Source organism: Ascidiella aspersa, chromosome 6 (assembly GCF_963924565.1).
Source record: "Ascidiella aspersa chromosome 6, kaAscAspe10.2, whole genome shotgun sequence".
Classification (NCBI taxonomy): domain Eukaryota; kingdom Metazoa; phylum Chordata; class Ascidiacea; order Phlebobranchia; family Ascidiidae; genus Ascidiella; species Ascidiella aspersa.
Window position 1 is genome coordinate 28,592,751 of NC_139452.1, and position 24,971 is coordinate 28,617,721.

General features: G+C 34.2%; 1 protein-coding gene across 1 annotated transcript in view; it reads left to right on the top strand.

Annotated features, from left to right (window-relative positions):
• The window catches only part of LOC146141129 (nesprin-1-like), a 340,733-nt gene that overhangs the window by 267,498 nt on the left and 48,264 nt on the right, over positions 1 to 24,971 (top strand). The window contains exons 100-133 of the mRNA XM_083392820.1: positions 497 to 523; positions 1,641 to 1,838; positions 2,367 to 2,513; positions 3,761 to 3,922; positions 4,625 to 4,776; positions 5,409 to 5,564; positions 6,037 to 6,223; positions 6,871 to 7,041; positions 7,514 to 7,648; positions 8,110 to 8,298; positions 8,738 to 8,875; positions 9,444 to 9,672; positions 10,263 to 10,688; positions 11,214 to 11,348; positions 11,774 to 12,059; positions 12,354 to 12,457; positions 12,936 to 13,058; positions 13,506 to 13,639; positions 14,212 to 14,370; positions 15,024 to 15,200; positions 15,790 to 15,889; positions 15,950 to 16,060; positions 17,200 to 17,247; positions 17,745 to 17,939; positions 19,128 to 19,252; positions 19,823 to 19,909; positions 20,110 to 20,248; positions 20,695 to 20,873; positions 21,274 to 21,369; positions 21,759 to 21,896; positions 22,701 to 22,850; positions 23,310 to 23,495; positions 24,260 to 24,397; positions 24,641 to 24,751. Of these exons, the coding sequence (XP_083248946.1) occupies positions 497 to 523; positions 1,641 to 1,838; positions 2,367 to 2,513; positions 3,761 to 3,922; positions 4,625 to 4,776; positions 5,409 to 5,564; positions 6,037 to 6,223; positions 6,871 to 7,041; positions 7,514 to 7,648; positions 8,110 to 8,298; positions 8,738 to 8,875; positions 9,444 to 9,672; positions 10,263 to 10,688; positions 11,214 to 11,348; positions 11,774 to 12,059; positions 12,354 to 12,457; positions 12,936 to 13,058; positions 13,506 to 13,639; positions 14,212 to 14,370; positions 15,024 to 15,200; positions 15,790 to 15,889; positions 15,950 to 16,060; positions 17,200 to 17,247; positions 17,745 to 17,939; positions 19,128 to 19,252; positions 19,823 to 19,909; positions 20,110 to 20,248; positions 20,695 to 20,873; positions 21,274 to 21,369; positions 21,759 to 21,896; positions 22,701 to 22,850; positions 23,310 to 23,495; positions 24,260 to 24,397; positions 24,641 to 24,751 (5,238 nt within the window). The remainder of the gene's footprint in view (positions 1 to 496; positions 524 to 1,640; positions 1,839 to 2,366; positions 2,514 to 3,760; positions 3,923 to 4,624; positions 4,777 to 5,408; positions 5,565 to 6,036; positions 6,224 to 6,870; positions 7,042 to 7,513; positions 7,649 to 8,109; positions 8,299 to 8,737; positions 8,876 to 9,443; positions 9,673 to 10,262; positions 10,689 to 11,213; positions 11,349 to 11,773; positions 12,060 to 12,353; positions 12,458 to 12,935; positions 13,059 to 13,505; positions 13,640 to 14,211; positions 14,371 to 15,023; positions 15,201 to 15,789; positions 15,890 to 15,949; positions 16,061 to 17,199; positions 17,248 to 17,744; positions 17,940 to 19,127; positions 19,253 to 19,822; positions 19,910 to 20,109; positions 20,249 to 20,694; positions 20,874 to 21,273; positions 21,370 to 21,758; positions 21,897 to 22,700; positions 22,851 to 23,309; positions 23,496 to 24,259; positions 24,398 to 24,640; positions 24,752 to 24,971) is intronic.

Consider the following 24,971-nt stretch of genomic DNA (forward strand, 5'->3'; position numbering starts at 1 on the left):
GTGGCACATTAACCTTTTTGGCTTAGCAAAATATTATCAACTACATTGCAGATCCGTGCATAGTACCTAATTAATTGATATTATATTGATTTTTGTTAGTAACAATTTTTTTTATAGTAATTTTGTTGTTACAATTTTAGGCCATTGGTTTTATCAAAAAATAATTTAAAAAGTTTGTATTTTTTAGAAAATTTGTAAGATGAAAGTAATTATTTTTTTCATCCATTTGTTTTGCAATCTTGTTTAACAGATAATCCACTTTGTAAAAATGAATATGGGTATAATTTACCAAGTTGCTTAAAAAATTGTGAATAAAAACCACAACTACTTAATTTGGGTGCCGAAATAGTTTTTTAATTTGAAACCAATTGCTTTTAAAAGATTTAAAACAGTTAGATTTTCTATTTTGAATTATTTTTATTAATTCACAATTTTGTAGCTGCAATTCCATTTTAATTTGTGCACATAATTGTAATTTATCATGCCACCGATTCAGGCCGACTACATGATCCACCAATATGAGGTAACTCAGCATGCATACATCGGTGTATGTTAGTCCTATAGTATTCCGTTGCATGCTTTGAAAATAGCTTAGTTGTTAGAATGTAAGGTCATCATATCTAATGTAAACTATTACTTGTCGTCTATCGCAACCTTTCCTAAAATTACTATAAACAGATGTCATTAAAATGTATCAGTTTAGAAATAATGTTAAATCCAGTTTTCTGGTGCAATTAGTTTCACAAAGTTGCCCAAAAAGAAATTGGAAAACTCAATATTTTACTATTATATCGCTACAGAGTATTGCGTCATGAAACGTCAATCATTAGGTGGTAGTTTGAGTGTATGTATTTTGACTTTATTCCTTTAAAGGTTTAGCGTTTTCAGAATAATGTCGTAATGCCGCGTAAGTTGCATGAACCCTATCTTTTACATTACTTTCTCAGTTTAGCATCACAGTTTGCTTCCTTTTTCTGAATATTATTTTACCATCTGACTTATATTTTGAGCATGATCGTTGGTTGTACGGTGCATGCGCAACTTTATGTTTGTGAATTTGAGTTCGCCTAACCGTCCGTTGAAACTGGACAGGTAAATTTGCAATAATTGGGGTAATGAAACTGTATGTTATAAAATGAAGAATACCAAAGAAACTTATCACAAAAATCTCAATACTTATATTCTAAGCTTCATTTTTTATTTCATATTTATATTTTATAATGCATTGTTACACTGATTTCACCAATTTGAATCAACTTCAGCTGGAATCAACTTGTACCAAGTTAAACCAGTTGAAATAAATTTATACCAGTTTAAGTCATTTTGATTTGATTTATTCCAAATTTGAACCAATTTGTACCAATTATTGAAATCGGTTAAACGAAATTATATAACCTAAAAATACAATGTCGGAATCTACTTATAACAATTTGAACTAGTTTGATTAAATTTATATCAGTTTAAATTATTTGTAATAAGACTTTTCGGTTTAAACCAATATAAGCCAATCTAAACCAACCTGTACCAATTTTAGTAGATGTCAACCAGTTTTAACCAACTTTACCAATTTAAATCAGTTTAATCGATACGATAACCAATGTAAAGCAATTTAATCGACACGACAAACGACAACTTTCCAGGCGCTTTTTACGACCGAGGGAGAAATCCTTCATTACGTCGATGAACTTGAGGAGGTTGCGAATGACCTTGACAGCATGTCGGGAACAATTGGACTCACTAAGACGGCACGTGACACACTCTCTACCGCCGTTGGCGGCGTGAGGGAGCGTGCCGAGAATCTGCTAGATGCCGCTAAAGAGATACACAACAGTTTGCAGGTTGGTTGCCAGTGATCGAAATATTAGCAAATTTCTCAAAACAATTATAGGAAACCACTACGCACATTTTAAAATTAAAATATAAAATAATTTGTTCTCTTAACTGGGGTAAAATTTCTTTCAACACTAGTATAGCTGAGATTAAAGTTTTAGTTTTTAAAATGTAGGCTTTAATCGAATATTTAAAAACAGTTTGTGCCTTAAATTTAACAAATACAAAAGTGAGGTGAAATACTTGACACAGTTTTACTAAAACTTTCTAAACTAATTGTAATCCTCATTGTAAATGCAACAATTGCATTCCAACTCCAAAAAAATGGCCAAAATAAATAAGTTAAGATAATATAATAATTAACTTGGTGTACTCAATCTGTTACTTTTTCTTCCTAGCTTTGTTTTGTGGTATTCCTGCTTTACTTTTTCTCAAACATTTCCACTGGGTTTTCAGTTGCATACAATCCGCACTGCTTGCATTTTCTTTCGTCCACCTGTTAAGTCCATTAACTTACAAACTGTTTAACTATTCAGGCTGCTGCTATCAGTTGGGAAGGATTTGACCTTGAACTTGACCGCGTGACGTCAAAGATGACGCGCAGCGAGGAAAAGTTGAAAAGGGTCGACTGCTCGATGCCTACGTCACTGGAAGCTGCACAGGAGATAATCAAGGACTTTCAGGTTAAATAAGAGAACACTTTTATAACATTTATTCACCGAATTACAAACCTCTGTTTTAATTGAGACTTGTTTTACGTATAAATGATAAATTTTTTAAACATTTATCTCGGATTTCTCTGCCTTGAAACTTTGCTCGATAATTCTGGCAGACAAGGACTTTCAGGTGAATTAAGACGCTTTGAAAAATACTTTTTCAACAAAATTCCAAACCTCTGACTTAATTAAGGGTTGTTTTACTCATAAATGATGAAAATCTTTAACAATTATTTCGGATATCTCTGCTTTGAAATTTTGCTCGATAATTCTACCAGACATGGACTTTTAGGTGAAGTGAGTGAACACTTTAAAACATTTATTTCAGCGAAATTACAAAATTCTGTTTGAATTTAGGATCGCTTAACTTATAAATGACGCAAAATTTGAACATTTATCTCTGTAAAATAAACAAATCTGTATACCTTGAAATTAAAAAAAAATTGTAATGCATCAAAAAAGCTCAAATGAGAGAAAACTTCATAAAAAAAATTGTAAAAAAACATAGTAATATAACTCCAAAGCTGTGTTTTTATACGAGTCACAACTTATACAAGCATTTAAAAAGTAAATAATAATTTTTTTATTTCAATCTGTTGTGTATCAAAGTTTATCTATAACTTTGGCATAAATTTCGCTTTTTAAAAACTATGAGGTTATAAAATTGACTAAATATATGATTTGGACAACGAAATACATATTACCAACTACTTGTACGCTAATTTAGGCGAACGCATTTAGAAGGAAATACTTTTACGTTTTATATCCGGTAGCTGGGTATATTTCTGTGCGTTGCCACAATATATATATGTATTTGTTTTCGGCGTACAATTGTTTGACATCTTGAGGAACACCATAAGCTAATTTGCAAAATAAAGTTTAAATGTAGGCCAGGTCAGGTTAGTTTGTTGTATTATATAAAGTATATATTTCACAGTCCAATGTTTTTTTTTATTTTAAATGTGCTACAGATGAATATTTTGCGTTTATATAATCAAATCTGTCGGTGTAGTTTGTTTCTGCAAATGAATTTAATTATATATTACACAACAGTTAGTTTAACAATGCAGAAAATATGTGATGTATTTATATTTGCTTTGATATTTAATCTACCAAAAAGTACGTAAAATTGCCCAACGTTAGCTGTGGTTTGCCTAAACGCATTTCATGTGATGTTTATTTTAAACAATGCCGTTTGTATTGTTACGTCACAGACCCTTTGCTGCGAGATCTCGAACATCGAGAGCAGCGTGCAAGCGTTGCAGGAAGTTTCACACGCACTGACGACAAGCGACAGCGTAAGCGGTAGAATGGCTGTAGGAAGGTCACTAACCGGTGTGAAACAAAGACTGACACGACTTCAAGCCGGGTCAAAGGTGAGAGGCTGTGGTCACTGAACCGAATAATTACTGAATTTGTTATTAGTTTTTGTTTTAGGGGAGGGATTATGTTATTTTAGATTGAGTGTTTTTATTGTTGTTTTGCTAAAGCCTATAAAAATAAAAATAAACGACATCTAAAAGTTTCGGCAAACTTTTCATAAAGGTATTCTTCCTCAAAAGCAAATAGTTTGTTTAAAAAACTGTTACAAAATAACTACCTTGTTTTTTCCATTTTTTACGATTTTATGATCGAACCTTAGAGTTGATAACCATATACTTGTTTAATTTAAATTCTGTGAATCAGGCTGTAATGTTCAAAAGCAAGTGTAGTTTATTTTTTACAGACTACAAACAATCTGTTCTTTAGTTCGATTAAGAATACAAATTTAGGTATAAAAATGAATTTCTCCCGTGAAAATAATAATTACCTGGGAAATTACTCAAAAATTAACAAAACGAAAAACGAGTCATTTCTGTTGACAACCGTTTAGCAAAAATGTTAAAAGTTTCATTTTCGGACGAAACATTCCGACCTTTTAAAGTAATGAGCATTTTTACTAAATATTGCATCTCCCTTAGCTACAAAGTGTCACATGTTTTCAGGAAAAAAGCACTATTTGACTTTAAACGAAATTTTCGTTCACGACTAGTCTACCAAAAATGTTAAAACTTTCAAAAAAAAAAAACGTTCTTTAGGACATGCAACGACTCCTGGACAAAAGCGTTCGCGAGTGGCGTATCTTCAAGGAAGTGACGTCATCTACCGGAAGTACGCTTGACCGCGTCCAGGAGAAACTGCCCAATCGCGCGCTCGAGAAGTGCACCCTACAGGAACTGACGCAACAAAGGTAAAAGCGCGATTTTTATTTCGTAATATTATCGTTGATGTGTCCTCACAGCGGAACAAGAAAATTAGGAATGTTTTTTCGTTAAATTTGCTTTATCTGGGATAAAATAAACCGACATTTGCTGCTTTTACGATTATTTTACGATTATTTTCAAATTTTAGAGTTTTATTTAAACTCCCTTGAAAAAGAAGCGCCTATTTTCATTATTTAACCAAACTGGATTAATATAAAAATGTTTTCACTGGTACTAAGTATCCTGTAAATAAATCCGCATCCATATTTCATCTTGTGAAAAACAAAATGGAAATTTTTAAAGGGAATAAGTCAACGTTTCCTTGAAACATTAAACCTAATACTTTACAGCAACATAAGGAATACAATAATAATAATTTAGCCATTCATTCCTAGTAATAGTACCCTTATTATATGTTTTCTTTCCTGCTAATGATCGGCATTGTAGAAAACGATCAGAAAAACATTAACAACTTTATGCGCTTTGATTTACTTTTTGTTAAATTGTCTTAAAAAGGAAAAATATTAGTGATTGGACGACGGGTGTCAACAAACCTCCACAAGCCTTTACATAATTTTCTCAAATTCATTGCTCTATACGTTTTCTCTACACCAATCAGGGCGACTCTTCACGCGCTCCAGAATGACGTAGCATCTGTGACGCGTCGGTTGAGTACAGTGCACGACGCCGCACACACACTCACGGGGAGGCTGGACTCGCCTGTTAAAGGGTCGGTGCTGGATAAGGCTGAGGACATTGAAGATAGATGCCACAAGTAAGATGTTTATAGTGGATTTTCTTGGTTGATTTATAGTTTATAAGTTTGAGACTAACAACATCGATGCTAGATGCCACAAGTACGATACGTTGATTTAAGCAGTATCCCTCTGCTAGAGGAGTTGTAATGTTCTCAAGTAAGGCGTTATTCTGATCTACCACTTAGTTATTTTTAGTTGCAAGCTCACGCTTATGCGTTTAACTACCTACAATTTATTCTTGCATTCGTCCCCACTTATAAATTCACTAAAACAACCTAGGTTTTGATAATAAATTGCAAAGCCAAAGAGGTCGAGTAGATCAACAGCATCTTGATTAGAATTTCGATACGAACTGGTATTATCTTCAGTTTATGTGACTGAGAAACAAATCAAAGCATCTTGTATAAAAGCATAGGTTTTACTGGTAAAAAGTCGAGAGATTTTCCAGATAATAGCTTAAGAATCAACGCTGTAAACAATTTCTTCCAGACTTTCAGAAGCTACTATTGTTCGACTTGCCGATGTGAAGGCCGAGATGCAATCACGCGAAACGTTGAACGCCGAACTTCGCGACATGTTGGTGTGGGTTGAAGATATGAGGGAGAATGCTGACCGCACACTGGACATTGCACCAGCACCTGGACATGTACAGGACAAACTAGACGCACTCAGACAGGTAAAAGCTGTGTGCAAAGAGGTTTCTATCGAGGGTTATACATCAAGTGTAAACATGGTAACAAGGGATAGACAACTATGAAGAAAGCTATTTCTTGTTCAGGACAAAAACTGAAATAGTTAAAATTAATTTTTAATTGTTGGCCATGTTTGTTTGGCATTTTGGTATTGTATGTTCTGGTTCTTTTAAGCCGATTTTGGAAAGTTTTTAAACTTTCGTGAATTCTGGCTAAACTCAAAATGTATACAAAGAGTTTATGAAGAGAGGATTATCATTTTTCTCGCCAAACTATTGTTTTCTCTTTTCTGGCTGACTCATTAATGTTGTGTTTTTTGTGATATTAATTTAGTTTTCAAGTTAAAAAAAATAAATGTATCGATTCTGGAAGCTTTAAGGCGATTTTATAAAGCGTTAATTATGCTGTGCCTGTTTACATCGCGCAATTTATAAGTTTGACACTTAAAATAAAAACACTGGTCTGTAATCTTATTTAAAATGTTTCAATAAATCACATACCCACACTCAGGAATTATTAGGGTGGAGTGATTGAAACAAAATAGTTTAAAGAATAAAGCCGAATATCTTAATTCGTTTTAATGTCCATCCATTGCATATGATCCAACTCCACAATGTTTCTTCCACAACAGTTGAAGGACCAGCTTTCAAACAAAGAAGGTCACTTCAACAAGATATCTGAGGAGCAGAGGCAGAAGTACCTCCAGAACTACGCAATCCTCCCCGTTGAACTCTCCTCCACCATCGCAAAGATCAGGATTGCTCTGGCAGCTCTTCACCAAGAGCTGAGGAACAAAGAGGATGTGAGTTGACGAAACTTCACTTACTTTAAAAGCTTAAAACAATGTCTATATCTGTTATATTTTGACTACAAGGATAATTTATTTAATTTTTTGCTTGTTTCTAACAAATCAAAAAGCTGTTTTAAAATATATCCCAGTAATATAAAACTGAAGTGTAAGCATTTTTTTCATTTTTAACGTCTTGCCTTACAGACTCACTAAAACGCTTGTATTTTATAAACTTGGACAAAATTCCAATGTTATGACAGCTACCAATTTCGTTCCACCCCAAAATACCTAGTTTTTATCTCCAATTATAACATACTTAAATGTAGGTTAAACGCATCCTAGTTAGGCTTTAATTATTATAAAATACTTATTTTAGCTTCAAGGTCGAATAAAAATTTTAATTTATTTTCTAATAAACAAAATGAGCTTGAAAATAACGAGGAAATGACGAACTTGCCTTACACATAATTGCATCTTTATCTAGGAGCTGGAGTCGGCTCGCAACTTGCGTGAGGATTACCACGATGAGCTGATGCAGATCTCCTCTCTCCTCACCGACACAGAAATGCAGCTCACTGAAGATCCACAAGATCAGGTTTCATCTAAAGACACACAAAGGGTGAGGATGCTTATGCTTGTAGAGCATGAATTTTTCTTGAAAGAATTTTGAACTAATTAATTTGAAGTTGATCGAATTTCGTCCTAAATTTTCCAATTCGGTTTAGATTACTTTTAAATTCTCGCCCCAATATTTCGATCCTAGAAAGATTATAAAATCAACTTTTTTAATCCGATATCCAAAGGGTAAGGCGGTTTGTGTAAGTCGGAACAATTTTAGGGACTAATTTTCGACTTATATTTTCGATTCTGGATGAAATGTTATACTAAATGTTTCCAATTCTGGATAAAAATACTTTGTCGCCTTCTAATCAATTTTAAACCGCGAATGTTTTTTTCACTCTGTAAGCTAACATGGCGAAATATTGTTTATTACACAGATGCTTAGTCGGTCACAATACCCTGCACTGCACCTGTATCCCTGTTCTATTTACAAAAATATTTTGCATTTCATTTTCTTAGCAACTTTCCGATCGCCTGGACCGTTGTCACGTGCGCCTGGTTAGTCTCGACGCAGTCGCACAGGAGATCGCAGAGCAGACGTCGCACGAGGGCAGCAAAGCGTCGTTAAATGCAGCGGTCAGCGCCGTCAATGACCATTACGTAAGGGTACAGGGGATGATGGACGCAAAGATACACCAAGCCAATCAGGTAAAAGAGGCTATATTTTAGGTTAGTTTTTACATTAGTTTATTTCATTATTCGGTCGTGTATGCGTTAAAATAGGAACTTGTTTACAATTTTTCAGCATAAATTGAAAAATTAGTTCAGAGTTACCTCCGCGGTCCTCAGAAAACTGCTTCACAGACCCCTAGGCTTGTATTTTTGATTTTACTATCGGACAATATGCACAATAAATTCTTTGTTTAGTTTCTATTTTATGGAGGCAGATTCCTGGTAAAAAAGGAAACATATTAATTTTCATTTATCTATTTTTTTTAATTCCTACCTAGGAAAAAGATTTTGGTATTCCCAGTTGCTTAAAGTTGAAAACAAACCTCAGGTTATGAAAGAGTGCGTTAAAACAATAAATCAAGAGCGCGAAAGTTGCAATTTTAAATTTTGACATTAGTTATAATTCAATCTCCAGGCTTCGGTATACTTGGACGAACTGGATGAGATGGGCGAGTTCCTGGATGAGTGGAAGGGCAAGGCGGTGTCGCAGATTGCTGGTCCACTCACTGTCTCCGATGCTAGGGATGCAAGAAAGCAAATGCGAGAACATAAGGTAAACATTGGAACATAACGGTTGTAGCAAGACCTAATAAGAATATCAAAGCCCATTTTGAGTCGAAATGTTCAAAATGCTACCTACTTCTGTATGGACTTTAATATTTTTATAAGGTAAAAGGTAAACGTATCAACTGAAAATCACTTTAAGGGATATTATTATTTTCAAACATTCTCTCTTAAATCCAGATGCTTCGCTTATATGTTGTTGCATAACATTCTTGTTTCTTTTTGTTAATTCTGTTCCAATATTTTAACTTGTTGCCTAAAAATGCTTTATTAGACTTTTTTGCAAACGAACTATAATCTTCAATTAATAAAACTAATAAAATTATAAAACATTTAAAAAACAACATTAAAAGGTATGAAATAATTGAAAAAAGGTATAAAATAATTTTTGTTGAATTAAAAAAGGAAAATTAAAAAAATATATGAATTAAAAAAAAGGTAATTTTTTGAAAAAAAAATAAACATCATTTAAAAAAAAGTAAATTCTTGAAAAGAACAAATATGAATTTTTAAAAAATATTATTTTTTAAAAAACTAACTTCTTCTTCCTCGTGCAGAATCTCCGTGATCAGCTCCGGAGGTTGGGAAGCGAATTGGAGCGGAAGAGAGATCGTCTTCCTGCATCACTTCCCTCCACATCAGCTGCGCTCTTCAACCGCAAAATCGACCGGATGTTGGAGGAGTGCGCAGGAGTTGAGAGTCAGATCCGCAGGAGAGAAGACGAATTAGGGGAGGCGGTTGCCATGGCAACCGATATGGAGGAGGAGGTGCAGAAGATCATGGAAGGTTGGCTTGTTTTACTGACTGTTTTTCTCTATTAAATTAGGCAAATTAAATACGAACCAGTCGAAACAAAATGAAAATTAAATCTAAAATTAAATCTAAAATTAAATCTAAAATTAAATCTAAAATTAAATATAAAATTAAATATAAACTTAAATATAAAATTCAATAAAGATTAAATTTAGAATTAAATAAAAAATTTAATATAAAAATGAATACAAAAATAAATACTAAAATAAATATAGAAAAAAAAATAAATAAAATAAACTAGGCTAGGCCAAAAATTGAGATGAGTTATGCATTTTATTGGTATTGCGCTACTACCTGTATATATACTTAAGTTTTCCTGGGTGATATCCCCACCGTGTGAACTATCCAGTCAAAAAAATTAACAGTCAACATTTTTTTGTTGTCACCCTTGATCTTTGACTTAGGATCTCATGTGTCTGTTGTGTCGTTTATTTGCTACAAACCTACATTAAATTTTCTAAAACACGATTCAAATATTTCTACGTAAAGAATCTAAGCATTATGCTAACTTCATAACTTTTTTTTATATCGTTTAGTTTTAAATCTTTCTATATTTGTCCCAGGCGTAGAAAAACTCCGTGAGAAGTCAGACGCCGAAAGCCCAGAGCGAACCATTCTCCAACAAATCGAAGCCAAGAAGCAGCTCCTTAACAGACTGGATCAGTGGAAGCGCAAACTGGATGAGGTGAAGGAAAACCACCCCTACCAGCTCTCCCCCTGTCCGTCTCCACGAAAGAGGGGAGACCAGGAACCCCAGGGGGTCCCAAAATTACCCCTACACACCCTCAGGGAACCCATAGAGGCCGTGAGGTTGGCCAATGATGCAGAACAAGCGATCGACGAAGTGGAACTGGCCGTCATGGCTGACTTGCTCCAGCTGGAAGCAGTCGCGCGTGACAATGACGTGTACGAGGATGAGATCCAGAGATTGCTGACTGATCTTGAAGATGCTAAGAAGAGATTGGACGATTTCCCAACCCCAAGAAAAGGTATTTTACTTTTTATAGCGGTTAATACGTAAAGTGCTGTAATAATGCAGCCGATCACTATCCAAATGACATAATCCAACGAAGCATCCGAAAAAATAATCGACAAAAATTCCGTCTTGTATGTTTTCACCTTTTTTAGTGAAGTGCTGAGGCCGATTAATAACATAATCGTCATTATGTTCAAAAATAAAAAAATTAATAAACGCACAAATTTGCGAAATAGTTCGATTACTTTATTTGCAAGAGTAAGTTTAAAATTATATCCATTCGTGCAGAAAACGCAAGGGACACTAATGAATCAATTCCCTCTTTACCCTTTTTTAGTATGCATCAAATCTTTTCACTGTTTAAGTAGGTTTATTAGGGTGTCAGAAATGCACCAATATATACAAGGTTACAACCAGATTTATAAGCCTACTTTAACGTAACTCTACTTTTTTGTGTGCCGCATTACATTGACTGGTATTTACTATTATCTTCACACTTTAATATAGTCTCTTCATTAAAATCTTCTTTTTCTTCCAGGTTCCTCCCGTGTGTCCACTCCCCGCGACGTACGCGAAGAGTTGGAGGAATATCGGATGTTGACTCAGGAGGTGGAAAATTATCAGAGGCAGATCCGGGAGCTGAGGGATCAAGCTGACAGGATGAAGGGCAAGGGTGAGTCGAGCACTTGGTCGGAAGATCTTGGGTCATTTTACTTGGTCAGAAGATCTTGTGACATTTCACTTGGTCAGATGTACATATATTTTTTCACTTGGTCATTATGAACAAGTGCCATTCTCTATTTTTACATATCCGTGTTAAATGAATTTAAATTCACTTATCTGAACGATAGAAACTTATTTTTTTAATTTTTAAGCAGGTATTTTTTATTTTTTTATAAAATTAATTTACGTTTACGCTAAACTGATGAGACACAATACCAGTTAAAAATATTTTTGCTTATTAAATTGCCTGAAACACGTTTAAAGTCATAGAAAATGGTTACGTTTCCTATGACAACTTAAATAAAGTGGCTATGATTTTAACCAAATAAATATAAAATACGCCAAAAACAAATTTTGGTACGTTTTGATTTACAGACAATTCGACCATTTTACCTGACAATTTGGACTCCCCTCCATACGACTCCAACGACCAGGATAAGTTCGACTACACTGTCACGGATTACAGCAAGGCTTCGCCACACTGGAGTCCTCGTACTTCAACTCGGCAACAACGTGATTCGCCAATCGGCACACCACGTGATCAACTCACCGACCAATCAATATCGCCGGTTTCCGAGCCGAAGCCGACCCCGACTTTTGACGACATGCTGCTTGCTACAACCAAGAGAGTGCCAATATCACCCATTGTGAACAAGTCAAAGTAAGTATTAGGCTATAACACACTGCTTAAATTAAATTTAGAAGCAATTTTAAGTACAACTTGTTTTGAACAATTTTTTTAACATAAAAAAATGGGAAAGATGCGAAAACAATGTTGGTGGTACTAGAAGTAACCAAAATGTTTGTAAATCCGATATTCATATCAAATTTTAATGTATCTTAGCATGAAAATTTCTTCAAATAATATGCGTTTACTGGCCTTAAGCAACTTTAAATGTCAAAGTACAGGATAAAAGGACAACGTTTTGATTATGTTCAATCGTTTGTGTTTAAGATCGCCATCAGTGAAACGTCGTCTCACTGACCTGCTCAGTCAGCAGTTGGGGGATGAACCGGATGGGGGATCACCGGATTCGAAAATGTTCGACGCAATGTCTGGTGAGATAAAAACGTTTGTCCTTTCGCTTTATAACATTTTGTAGTGTCGTTACTCGTCTTTAAATCACCTACAATTAATCAATCATTAAATATACAACACTAGAATAGAAATATAATTCGAATGTAAATAAAAATCCAACAAACTGAAAGGCGAGATTTTGTTTTTTGATTTTATGTGGTCAAATATAACACCATTTATATCATTGGCTAAATTTTCTCCTCAAAATCTCCAAACTATCTCTTTGATGCTAATTACGCACATGTTTAGAACCGATTCCCGTGTGTGTTGAGAACCACTTAAGTGCAACTATTTAAAATACGAATTTTGCTCAACCTACTAAAATAAGGTGTTGAGTTGAGATTCAAACTCGTACCCCTGGAACTTTGCAAGTCCAAGAGAGTTATAAAAAAGCATTATAGCTAATAATTTTTTTTCGAACTTTCAGCACATGTGTCTATTTTTTATATGAATTTCCAGACGTGTCCACGTGCAGCACCGGCTCCTTATTGTCCCCGCGACACGCGATGCCAATTGTCTCGACGTCACCCGACTCTGCTATTGCGCAATCGACCGACATGGACCGCTACGATCAGATTGATGGTGAGGTTTCAGTTTAAAGTAACACCCGGCAAATTTGTAAGAAAAGAGTATGAGAAATTAATTTATAATTTAGTAGAAAATGGAGTGAGTAAAGTAAATGAGATTAACTCGTTTTTCAACTTCCATTTGTTAATTACCTTTTTCTGTTTTTGACTCTATTTTTCGTGCAACATTAAAAAAAGCATTTTAATGGAACTACCAAGATTCAAATATGATTTTGAAAGAATGACAAAAACGGTTATGGTGAACACATATTAGGGACAGTCGTTAACAGTTAACATTAGGTGTACCATTGGCTTTAACCTAGTTTTGTATCAAAATATAATGTTTTTAAGGTTATTCCATTTTTAACACCCTTGCCCATAGTTTGTTATCCAACGACTGCTTTGGCTATTGAGCCATGAACTTACGCGTAGCAATGGGTAATCAATACGTCACTGTTTGTAGATGACGTCACTCCCCGTCCGATACGCACGAGCAGTCCCTTTATGGTCACCAGAGGGCGCGACAGTTCGTTCCTGGACTCCCCTGACCACAAGCTTCAAGTTGTAGACCGATCCCTGTCGAAACTAAAGGAGCAGGTCGGTTTGGAAGAACTTGTTTAATCAAGATGAATCTAAGATAGCAACAAAAAGGAGTATTGCAAATTGTTCTTAAACATAAAAAAATATATTACAAAATAATGAGATGAGCTAAATAAAAATGTTGACTTTTTTAGGTTGGGATTTTTTGGCCAGGAAATTTATAAACTGTATTTAAAATGTTTTAATTTTTTGATTGTTTTTGCGAAAATTGGTCAAAACATACAAATATAGCGTTACAATAGTAAATACCAAAAAATGAACAAAAGCTATCAATAGAAGGTGAAAATGTGTTATAGTAAAAACTGGTTTCACATGAGGTTTTTGGTGCCGTAATGTGCAGTTCTACAAAAATTAGCCAATGTATCTATTGCAGATAAAAATAAATTAATATTTTTTCAAATTGTTTTCGAGAAAACTTTCACAGAGTTTAATCGTCTTTATAAATCATTATCTTAATTATTTGCAGGAATAATACATTTTAATTAATAGAGCTTATAGCATAAATGATGGCAGACAACATCTTACAATATTGTTCTATCTTAAATTTTTTTTTTTCTTTTTTGCTTTAGTTGGGTGAAAAGGCTGATTCTCTCCTCAGCGCCCTCCACCGGCAAGACGACCTCCAACACGATATTCAGGAAGTGACGTCAAAATTGGACGAGTTCCAGGAACGGTTGGACTCATCCGATAAACAGGTTGACCTTCAGAAGACCTTGACGGACACGCAGGTTTTTACCTAGCACATTTTGTTTTGAGTTTCTAGAAAATATATTTCAACAATTGAGGGACAGAACTTCGTTTTCCTAGACAAAAAAAAAAGTACAATAACATGAATAAATAAAAAAGACAGGGATTTAATTTATAAAAATAGTGTCATTGTTATCAAACTTATTTTTACAAATGTGCCCCAACATTTGCAATTTTCTCTAATTATCTTGACTTTAGGAGTAATATTCAACTAATAAAATTGTTTCAAAAACATAAAATATTATAATTATGTTTAACTAAAACTGAAGGCTTAAGAAATTTATGCTTTACGATCGATGGGACATCAAATGTCTTAGGCCTGAAAAAAACGAAAAATAAGTTATTTGACCAGCACTTGTCGACAGGAACTACTAGAGGAGTATAAATTGTTTCATTAGTATAAAGCATATTTTTATTATATATTATGATTAAGTTAAATTAGCAGAAATCTGTAATAATGGATAATTGCGTATATTACTATACAAATTAATTGAAAGGTATTTCTGTCTGTAAACTTACACAAACAGTGTGGTAAGTATGTACTGTCATTAACTCCAGCAAAATACTATCTTAAGCCACAAAAAGTTTCAAAACAGGAGAAAAGTAGGTTATTTGACCAGCACTTTGTCCCCAGGAACTGCTGGACGACATCAATCGCCTGATCCCAAAGCTTGAGTCGGTTGATCGTAAGGTGAGATTCCTGGATCCAACTCACAGTGGGAAAGACGCTTTTAAGGCCACAGTGTCGGTGCTCTACGATCGATGGGACACGATCAGGATGCAGGCAACTTCAAAGCAGAATACTGTAGAGGTAATATGGAAGCGTGGTATTATTTAACATTTAAGTCAGGGTAGGTTTTACGTTTAACGTGTGACCAAAAAAATATGTTTTATAAATTTAAAATGTCTTTGTTACATCTGACGATTTTCTCTTTTCGTTAGACCAGCGAATGTTTTTTCACCTATCCATAAACAAACTGCTTGAACTAGATTAATTTATTTGTCCCTCTTATTTATTTTTATCTGTTTTAATCTCTACAATAAATAAGTTCGTTGTACAGCAAAAATTGTAAAACCAAAACTGGAAAAAATTTGCAACTAAAATGTAATATCAACCTAATAAAGCTAAACAAAAATCCAATTAAAAAAAATATAATCCAATTAAAAAAAAAAAAATATTAAAAAAAATAAAAGAAAAAAAGCTTGTTTTAGATACATTATCAAGACAAATGACTGATATTTTTTTCAAACAGTCTTTTCCTAATTCTTAACAACAATTCCCTTTTTCAGATCAAAGTGACGATCTTTGAAATAATTTAAACCTAAAATTTGAATTTGAACTACAAACTGTCAATACGGTTTCTTACAAACAAATTCTTCACAAAAATGTTATTTTTCAGATTAAAATTCTTGAGGACGAGCAATACCGCCGCATGGTTGAGGCTTACAAGGCCGAACTACAGCAAGTCGCTGATTGGATGCAAGAAGCAAAACAAAGCAGCGTTTCTCCTCCTCCTATTCAATCCCTACCTCCTGCTCCTCCTGGGAGCTCCTCCGGAGGATCAACATCCGGAGGCAGCAACATGACTTCAGTCCACAAACAGCTGGATCAGTGCAGGAACACTGTGCTTGATATTGAGAGGAAACTAATACTGCTTTCTGAGCTCAGTGGTGAGTTGTTGTTGTTTGAAAAATAGTCTTTTTTCTTTGTTTGGCAGTGTTGTAATGTCCACTTATGTCTTTTGACCAAAGTGACTTGACTTAAGTATTATGACCAAAATGACTTGACTTGACTTGACTTGACTTATGGCTTTCCGACAATTAACTTGACTTAAACTTACGTCATTGTGTCAAATAATTTGGGTTTAAATAAAATGAGCACTGTGCTTGATATTGAGAGGAAGCTAATCTTGCTTTCAGAGCTCAGTGGTGAGTTGTTGTTGTTGTTTGAAAAATATAATTTAAATTAAGGCGGAAAATGTTTTAGAAAGCAATTTTTACTTACAAGTATTGCGCCGACTATTAGTATCATCCAACAAACGGATGAGGGTTGACTTTAATTGACAAATTAAATAAATATGCTGCTTCTACCAGGCTTAGTATACTAAAGATATGGTATTAAGCGATTCGTTCGAGTTTAGAAGATACCGTTTTGACGAAACACATTTCTCTAAAAAAACACACATTTTTCTCTATTTTAACATCTAATAAAATAGTTGACGTTAAACCGTTTTAGGAAAAAAAATTTCTTGTATAATGCCGAATCTCAGTATCATGGCTTTAAATAAATGAGGGTTGAGTTGGTATTTTATTAATTGATTTTTTTGGGTCATAAAGAAATGACTTGGTAAATAATTTTGAGATAAATTTTCCATTTTGTATTAACGCAAGTATAAGTGCAAGATAAACTGAAAATACAATCGTTAACAATAATAATTAAGTGTGTATAATAAAACAAAAATTTTGCGGAAAATAAAAAAGGTACAACTTATTACATGTTATATTAAACCCATGTAATGGTTTAGAAAAATATGTGGTTTTGTTTTGTTAATATCTGTCTGTGGTACCAATTAATTATTGTGTATGTCAAAACTGTGAATTGTCAAAATTGTATTTTTTTGCCTAATTTCGTTGTAGAGGTAGCGTTTTAGGACTCTTTCAATCACTACGATTAATTAATCAACCAATTTGTTCAACCTTTCAACCATGTATAATTAAAATAACTTTCGTAGAACTTGATTTAACATGTTAGATCATATCGATTTATTATTTTAGGGCATAATTGCCACATATTGTCAATATTTTTGCAGAACGTTTTGACACATTTTGGAGAAGCAATCCCGTCTATGAGGTACTCGGTACGTCACCTCATTTGCATAACAAGCTTGCATTACCTATGACGTAATCGTGACGCAACAATCCTAAATTGCCTGACGTCACATAACGCTTTCAGATTGCAAATTTAAAGCATTGCGGTGCCATTGGTATCGGGGAAATCATTGCGTTATCAAAATTAAGTGTGACGTCACACTTTTACTGTTTTGCGTCATCAAGTTAATTGTGACGTCACATTTTTACTGTTATGCGTCATGAAATTAAGTGTGACGTCACGTTTTACTGCTATGCGTCATCAAATTAAGTGTGACGTCACATTTTTACTGTTATGCATCATCAAATTAAGTGTGACGTCACATTTTTACTGTTATGCATTATCAAGTTAAGTGTGACGTCACGTTTTACTGTTATGCGTCATTAAATTAATTGTGACGTCACATTTTACTGCTAAGCGTCATTATATTAGCTATGACGTCATATTTTACTCTCATTACGTCATCCCATTAACTAAAACTAACAGGAACGCCATATCGCGAAACGCGTGACGTCACTCTGACGCCACAATCGTTCCGATCTCGCACGTCATCGACGTCATCAAACGCGGGCAGTGTGATGTCATCAGCGATCCCTGCCACGTTCCGTTCCATGGGCTTGACGTCATCAAGGACACGTCATAGTTCCGGTCTGCCGAGTGTGAAGCGGTTGTTTGGTGCTGGTGTGTGAAACATAACAGTGATAGTTTGTTCTAACTGGCTTTAAACTGTTTGTTCTCTTAATCACCACTTTATTCATGCTAAAATTTTTTAACATTGAAATGATTTTCCAAAAAATTGTAAAAAAGAGTAGTGGACCAAACAATGAACACTTGGCTTTACACTAGCAGAGTCCTTTTCTCGATATTAAGTAAAGTTAGTTTGTTGTACAAGGTCTCATTTTAAGCCAGAGTAAAACAAACTTTTTGAATTTACCAATAGTTTTCTGTCACTTTTAAACTTCCAATCAACACTGAATAAAAATCTATTTTAGAAATATCTTGTCACCAAAGTTAATTAAATGCATCCACGCTTTTCGCACCCTGCTTTTCGCACGCTTCTTACACCCCTGTCAACGTGGGCAACTTGATTTATTTATATTTTCAAAGTGGAAATTAAGTTCAAAGGATTACTGGAAACTTAAATTCGCACTACCAAACTACAAATTATTTTTCCACTTGCTTGCGCACACGAAAATTTTTCTGTTTTTATTTGTTACACGATAAATTAATTGTACTTATGCTTTTAGCAAAGCGCCTACACTCATTTGATCATACGTATGAACAAAATCACTTGATTTATCATTATTCATTACAGTGTGTGTGTGTGTTATATTTTATCTGCACGTGTGTCTTAACAAACTAACACCTTCTGTTTTTCCTGTTTGATTGCGTTTTCTTGTTAACTGGTAAATGCTGCTAACTATATTCATTTAAACGTTAGCTAAATATTGCATGTTGTAAAAGTTGTCAAAAAGTGTCAACTTCTGCAACAAACAGTGTATTTTTCATTAGTAACCTTGATTTAACTAATCTTTGGTTTTGACAACTGCTAAATTTGTTGTGCATGAGTTTTGTTTTATTTATTTTATTATATTGGCGATTATTTAGTATTGTCTAACGGACGCGATATGTGTTGTTTGTAAGAGTTTAATGAAACCGTCATTAAAAAATAATCACCAAGTAATTGCATGTACAGTAAATAAATTGCACGCCATTTACGTTTAAGTTGCATGTTACATTGTATAATAATAATTACACACCAAGTAATCACTTTAAATGTGTCAAAAACTGTATATCTTGTGCCTACAGCTGCTATCATTGTTTTTCTTTTTATCCTGAGCTTCACAATACCGTGCCTTTTTTCCGCAGACAAGTCGTCGGTTCTCTCGCAAGCCGAGGAGCAGCGGGACGCCCTCTTGCGGGAGCTCGAGTCTGTGAAAGGTGACCTTGAGAACTTGCAGCGGGAAACGCAGGACAGGGAAAGGTCACTGCAGGTAACAATTATGAAATTGTGTTGCATTTCCATTATTAAAGAAGCAAATTAAAAGTTTTATTAGACAAACATACAAGATTACTGCAGGTGAAATTCATAAAATTCGGTTACTTTCATTGTTAACTTAATTTTAACACATGAAAAACCCACTGCAGGTGAAAATATTACTCTGTAGGTGAAAATATTACATTTCTATGTTTCAACTTTTAATAATTTAAAAAAGTTACTGCAGATAAAAATAATAAAATTCGGATACATTTTTGTCGTCAATAAAGCAAATTCAATGTTATTAGACAAACATACATAGAAATATTTATTAAAAAAGACTTATTTTTTCCCTATTAATCAACAGCGTACAAAATAAAAGAAAGGTTCAAAAAAATTTTTTGGTGTAACGCGAGAACTTTTATTGCTTAAATAAGTTGTTTAAAAAAGATTAAAAATTAATTTTTGTTTTGTGATATTTTTATTGTTGAAATATGTCATTACAAGCTCATGTTATTTTCCCAAATCGATTTTTTTTTACTTAAACAATCCTTCTTGTAATGTTTCGGCTTTGGATGTTTTTTAGAATGAACTGAACACAAAACTGGACGAATCGTTGTTAGAACAAGAATCACGAGCTCAAAAAATGAAAGATTGGCTTGAATCTTTAGAGGTATGTCAAAAAAAGGCGATATTTGTTTTAAACCTTTCAAAATAACTAATTCCTTTTATCTATGTTTATACACGTTTCTCCTAAAGAGCATAACTGATTAATTTTAAAACAGAACTTAAAAACCGTTTATTTTACTAACTTTTGAAACTCCTTATTTTATTTATCTTTAAATAAATCCACTCCCCATTGTTTCGTTACAGACCGATGTGCCCGACCCGGAAGTACTCACTCCCACGACTCTGCAGCGCCAACTATCGGAGGATTTGCGTGGCCACCAGGACGACCTGGAATCGGTTGCTAGGAAAGGAAGGAGCAGATCAGCTTCGAAAGAATCATCTAGTGAGTAAATCTTCCAGTTAGAAAAAAACTGATAACTTTTGTTTTAAATAGCATACTACTAATTATATAAAATTTAGACCGACAATTTAGACCGAAAAACACTTATGCATTGTTTTAACGGCACCTGGTTGAAAACCACTGTTTTATAATACAAAAGTGGTTCCCTAAATAATACTTTACAAGAAGCAAAAGCACCTGCTGTGGTAATAACACTTACTTCAGTAAACCAATAGTGATTGTAACCATTGTAATACTAATCAAATTTTAATACAATTGGTTAGAAATGTGAAAAGCTTGGCAAATTTTATATGATTAATCTGATTTTACCAAAATTAGTAAGTCGCGTAAGTTTTTAGCCAGACAAAAAGCGGTCACGACCACAAAAAAGGCCGGGACCACTGTGACAGAGCATTCAGTTTAATCACGAAATTTGTTTTAAATTGCAGTGCTTTCACCGCGACCTGTCGCAGACGAGCCAAGTTCTTGGGAGAAACTTCGCGCAGATGTTGAAACAAAATCCGCAGCCACCGACCAACTGACTAGCAAGGAGATGACAAGTGGAACCCACCTCACACTAGCACAAGCTGTGGACTGCGGGGAGAGGGTAAACCCCGCTAAATTGAAGGTACGGAACGTTTTAAGCACTAATAGGGAAATCAGGTTAACAAAATCGAAGCGAGCAACATACGTAAAAGAGACGCTGAAAGAATATTGAATTCGCCAAAGCGGCATCATCAGTTTCTTTGAAATGAAATTCAAGGAAGGCTATTAACAATAAAAATAACATATCAATTTTGAAAATGAAAGCAATGTAGGTTTTGGAATCCTAGGAAGATACATCTATTAAAACTCGAAAACGTCTAAGTTTAGCTCTTTAGTAAGCGATATGCTTCATGCACTTTGTTTAGCATCTATAAACAGTATTACAAATATTACAAGATATCGTTAAAATGTAAATATTCTGCACAAATTTTTATATTATATATTTGTATCACAACAAAGTTGATATTTTTTTTTCTTGTTAGGACACACTTGACGAGATGAACAACAACTGGAGAAACTTAAACCACTCAACGCAAAACGCTTCACAGATCGACGAAAGATCACAGGATTCTCTCAAGGTAACTCCCTGGGTTGGAAATTTTACCGGACGAGTATGACGCAATTAATCAGTTACCAATTATGACGTCATTTGTGCCAACTTAATCCACTAAAAAGATTTGGTTCTTGTCTGATAAAAAAGTATCGATGTAACATACTTTATTAAACAAAGTGTAAATGTCACATAAGCTACCAAAATAACCATTTTTCCATCTTTTTGCTATATATATACTTTAGGGTGGAATTTTATTTTCTTCTAAAGATATTTAATTTCGACCAAGTATACTTTGAATGAAAACTCTTTTAACACTACATATTATGTGCCTGTGCCTGATACATCAGGTGGGACTTTGTTGCAATTTAACAACTTGACGTAAATTTGTTGATGTACTTGCTTGCAATCCAACAGAGTTTGACAACGTTACTTGATCAAGTCGAGTTCGATCTGATCTTGAGCGATTGGACGAAGGAGAGCGATCCTGGAATTCAGAGGGAATGTAAAGCTCTGCAGGAAAGCTTGAGCGATCTACAGACAACTTGCAAACAGGTGAAAACACAAATATATAAACATTACTGGCATATTCTTTTATACAAGATGTTTACGTTATTGGCCTTCGTAGGCGATCTCCAGACAACTTGTAAACAGGTGATAATAAATAGTACTATATAAGTTTTATTATATACAGCTACCCGGTTATTATTATGAGTATGCTGTAATCGTTGGTCAGTACCACTTTAGCACGGCTGATCACATGATATACCCATGTGAATTCCATGATTTATCGGGCATCAGTTGTTATTTAGTTTTTGTTATATATTAGGGAGCTAAATCGCCGTATATACCCATGTATACTCCATGGCTCAGTTTTAGGTTTGATTTTGGCAGAATTCTTTATTAAATGACAACTGTAATTGAAACTAGCTTTGTTTGAGAAGTTTGAGATGACGATTTGATATCTTTAGGTATAGTTAATCGGTCTGAGTGTAATTATAAGAAATATAGGTTACTGGGAGTCTAACTACAAGATATCGCTTCACTGCCATTTAAAAAAGTACCATTTCCTCTTGAAAATAAAATCTATCTATTGGAAATGGCCGAAACGTGCTAATTATCATTTTCCTTACATTTGCGAATTACCAAGAGCCCTAAACAAAATTTTAAACCGGTTTCACGGAAAATTCGCTGTGTTTTCCCTAAGGTGAACATATCAGTTTGGCTATCTGCGTGCTATCTAGGATCATAGTAGTGCATTGTAAACTCACATTCAAGTAAAACCTTCCAATTAACTATGAAGAGAAAAAAATATCTTTCTTTTAAGCTGTTACACTTTTTTTATTTCGATCTTCCCAGTTTTCGCCCGAGAACCCACTGATCCGTAACCAATGCGACATCCAATCAACGCTGCGTTGCCTTGACAACCGAATGCGCGCGGTGCTCGAACAACAGCGCAATTGGGAGACCAGGTCACGTGACAAAATGAACCAATGGCGAAACGTACAGGTTTGGAAATACCTTATCATCCAATACATTCAATTCTCCTGTCTTTTAAACTTTCAACCATATTTCATATAGCTTACAATCGATTCTTCTTTTTTTTGAATGGCGTAACCTTAATGCATGCATATAATCAGTCAATGCTCGAAATTAAATAAAAAGTTATTATTCTAGCAGAAGACCTAGCAGGTGTACAAAATATTGTAGCTGAAAAATGCTGCAATTTAACAAAAGTTTTATTGCTTAATTTGAGGATAATGCAGCAATACACTGCATATGCAAGGTGGACGTGTATTTTTTCTGATTTACATTTATATATCGTACAAAAATTTAAATCTCTATAATACAAGTGATTTGGTATTGCATTTTTAGGTAACATATGCAATTTTCTTAGTGGATTATATATACATTTCTTAGCAGACAATTTTTTGAATTCTTCGACATTAATATTTTTTTCGGTTCCAGGTTGACCTCAAGATGTCGCTGTCGCAGCTCGGCCAGATCCGGAAGCAGCTCAAACACGTCACATCCGGTAGAGACGTGGTAGAAGCGGCTGACCTTAAGCTTCGATGCGACAAGATCAAGGCCCTCCAGCAAGAGGTCACGACCTTGAAGGAACAGTTCAAAGTTCACCTCCTAACCGCCGAAAAAGTGATTTTTTGCCTCCTTATGAAAATTTTAGTAAAACTGAAATCTCTAGTAAACGTAAATTTCCGTAAAACAAAGCTCGGTGCACTAATGAAAACCGTGTATTTCGCGGATTTTAGCTGAAAAAAGTGGATCTGCTCAAGCCTAAATATTTATTTCTGGCCGAACTTTGTTGTCCGCGTGTTTAGAGATTCTTGTTGTACAAGTTAATGTTAATCGACTTGAATTTTTTATAACAACATTTTGGTGCAACACTAAAAACCGTTACAAGGCAAATATTTATCCAAGTCCAGAAATAGTTCATAATAAATTAGGATGGAAATCTGCCATAGTTTGATCGCTGCTAAGAATATTTTATTTCAATCAAATTGACTTCTTAAAGTCTAAATATTACGTTTTTTTATGTAAACGTTGTTTTTGGCCTATAAAAGCAGTGGTTCGTAACTTGTGAATGATTATTCCCGAAGGGAGTACTTGTTAATTTGTGGCGCAAGTTTTTAGAATAATATTAAATTCCATCTTCCTTTTACGCTTTTCTTTTCACGCTGAAAAGCAAAAAGTAGTATTCAGTCTTTCAATGGTTTAAATTTTGTATTTGTATTTGTATTCAAATTATACGATATAATTTTAATATATTAAATATGGTAAAAAAACATCTAATTCGTTTAAAAAAGTTAACAACCACTCCTTTAAGATTTAATGTACAAATTAGGTCTTGTTTCTTTCATGTTGGTCTGTTTAATCTAAACTTTGTGTGTTTTGATTAGTTTGCAGTTGGCGCCTACCCGTGCCACACGGCCGACTCGCATCTTTTGAAAAGCATGATCTGTGACGTCACAAAGGAATTGCAAGCCTCACTGACCGAGCTGAGGTTGAGGATTAACGAAGAACAAAACTTTCAACAGGTTTATGCAAAAGAAAAATAGCTTAAAACGGTCTTTTGGGCCATATTTGCATAGACTAAAACGAAAGGATATTTAATCAAATAAATTGTGATATCGAAATAATTAAACTGGAATTAAAAACAGTCATTCTGTTTAAATAATGTTTTAGTTTTAACTTTTCCATCTTTTTACCAAGACCAATTTTGAGCTAAAGTTAAACTGTGAAGAAAGTTTAAATGTAAACAATTGATTGTTACCTCACAGATGTTGACCGACTACAAAGCTTTGCTTGAGGCAGGAAACGATAAAGTGTCGCGAAGCAAAACAGATGTTTTAAGCCTGAACGACTTTAAGCAGTTTATCTCATTGCTCAAGGTTCGTCGCAATTTAGTTCTCTTTCAAACGGCCTGTATTTAATTTAGTTACATGTAATGAAAAACAGTAAATCAGCCGGTCCTTTTTGGTAAGTGCTCCGCCAGGTCAAACAGAGTTGTAAAAAGCTTGTTAATTTTTACAAAATGTGTTAATAATTTGACTTGCTATCTATTTACGGTTTTTAATATGTGCCTACCACTACCATCTAATTCTAAGATTA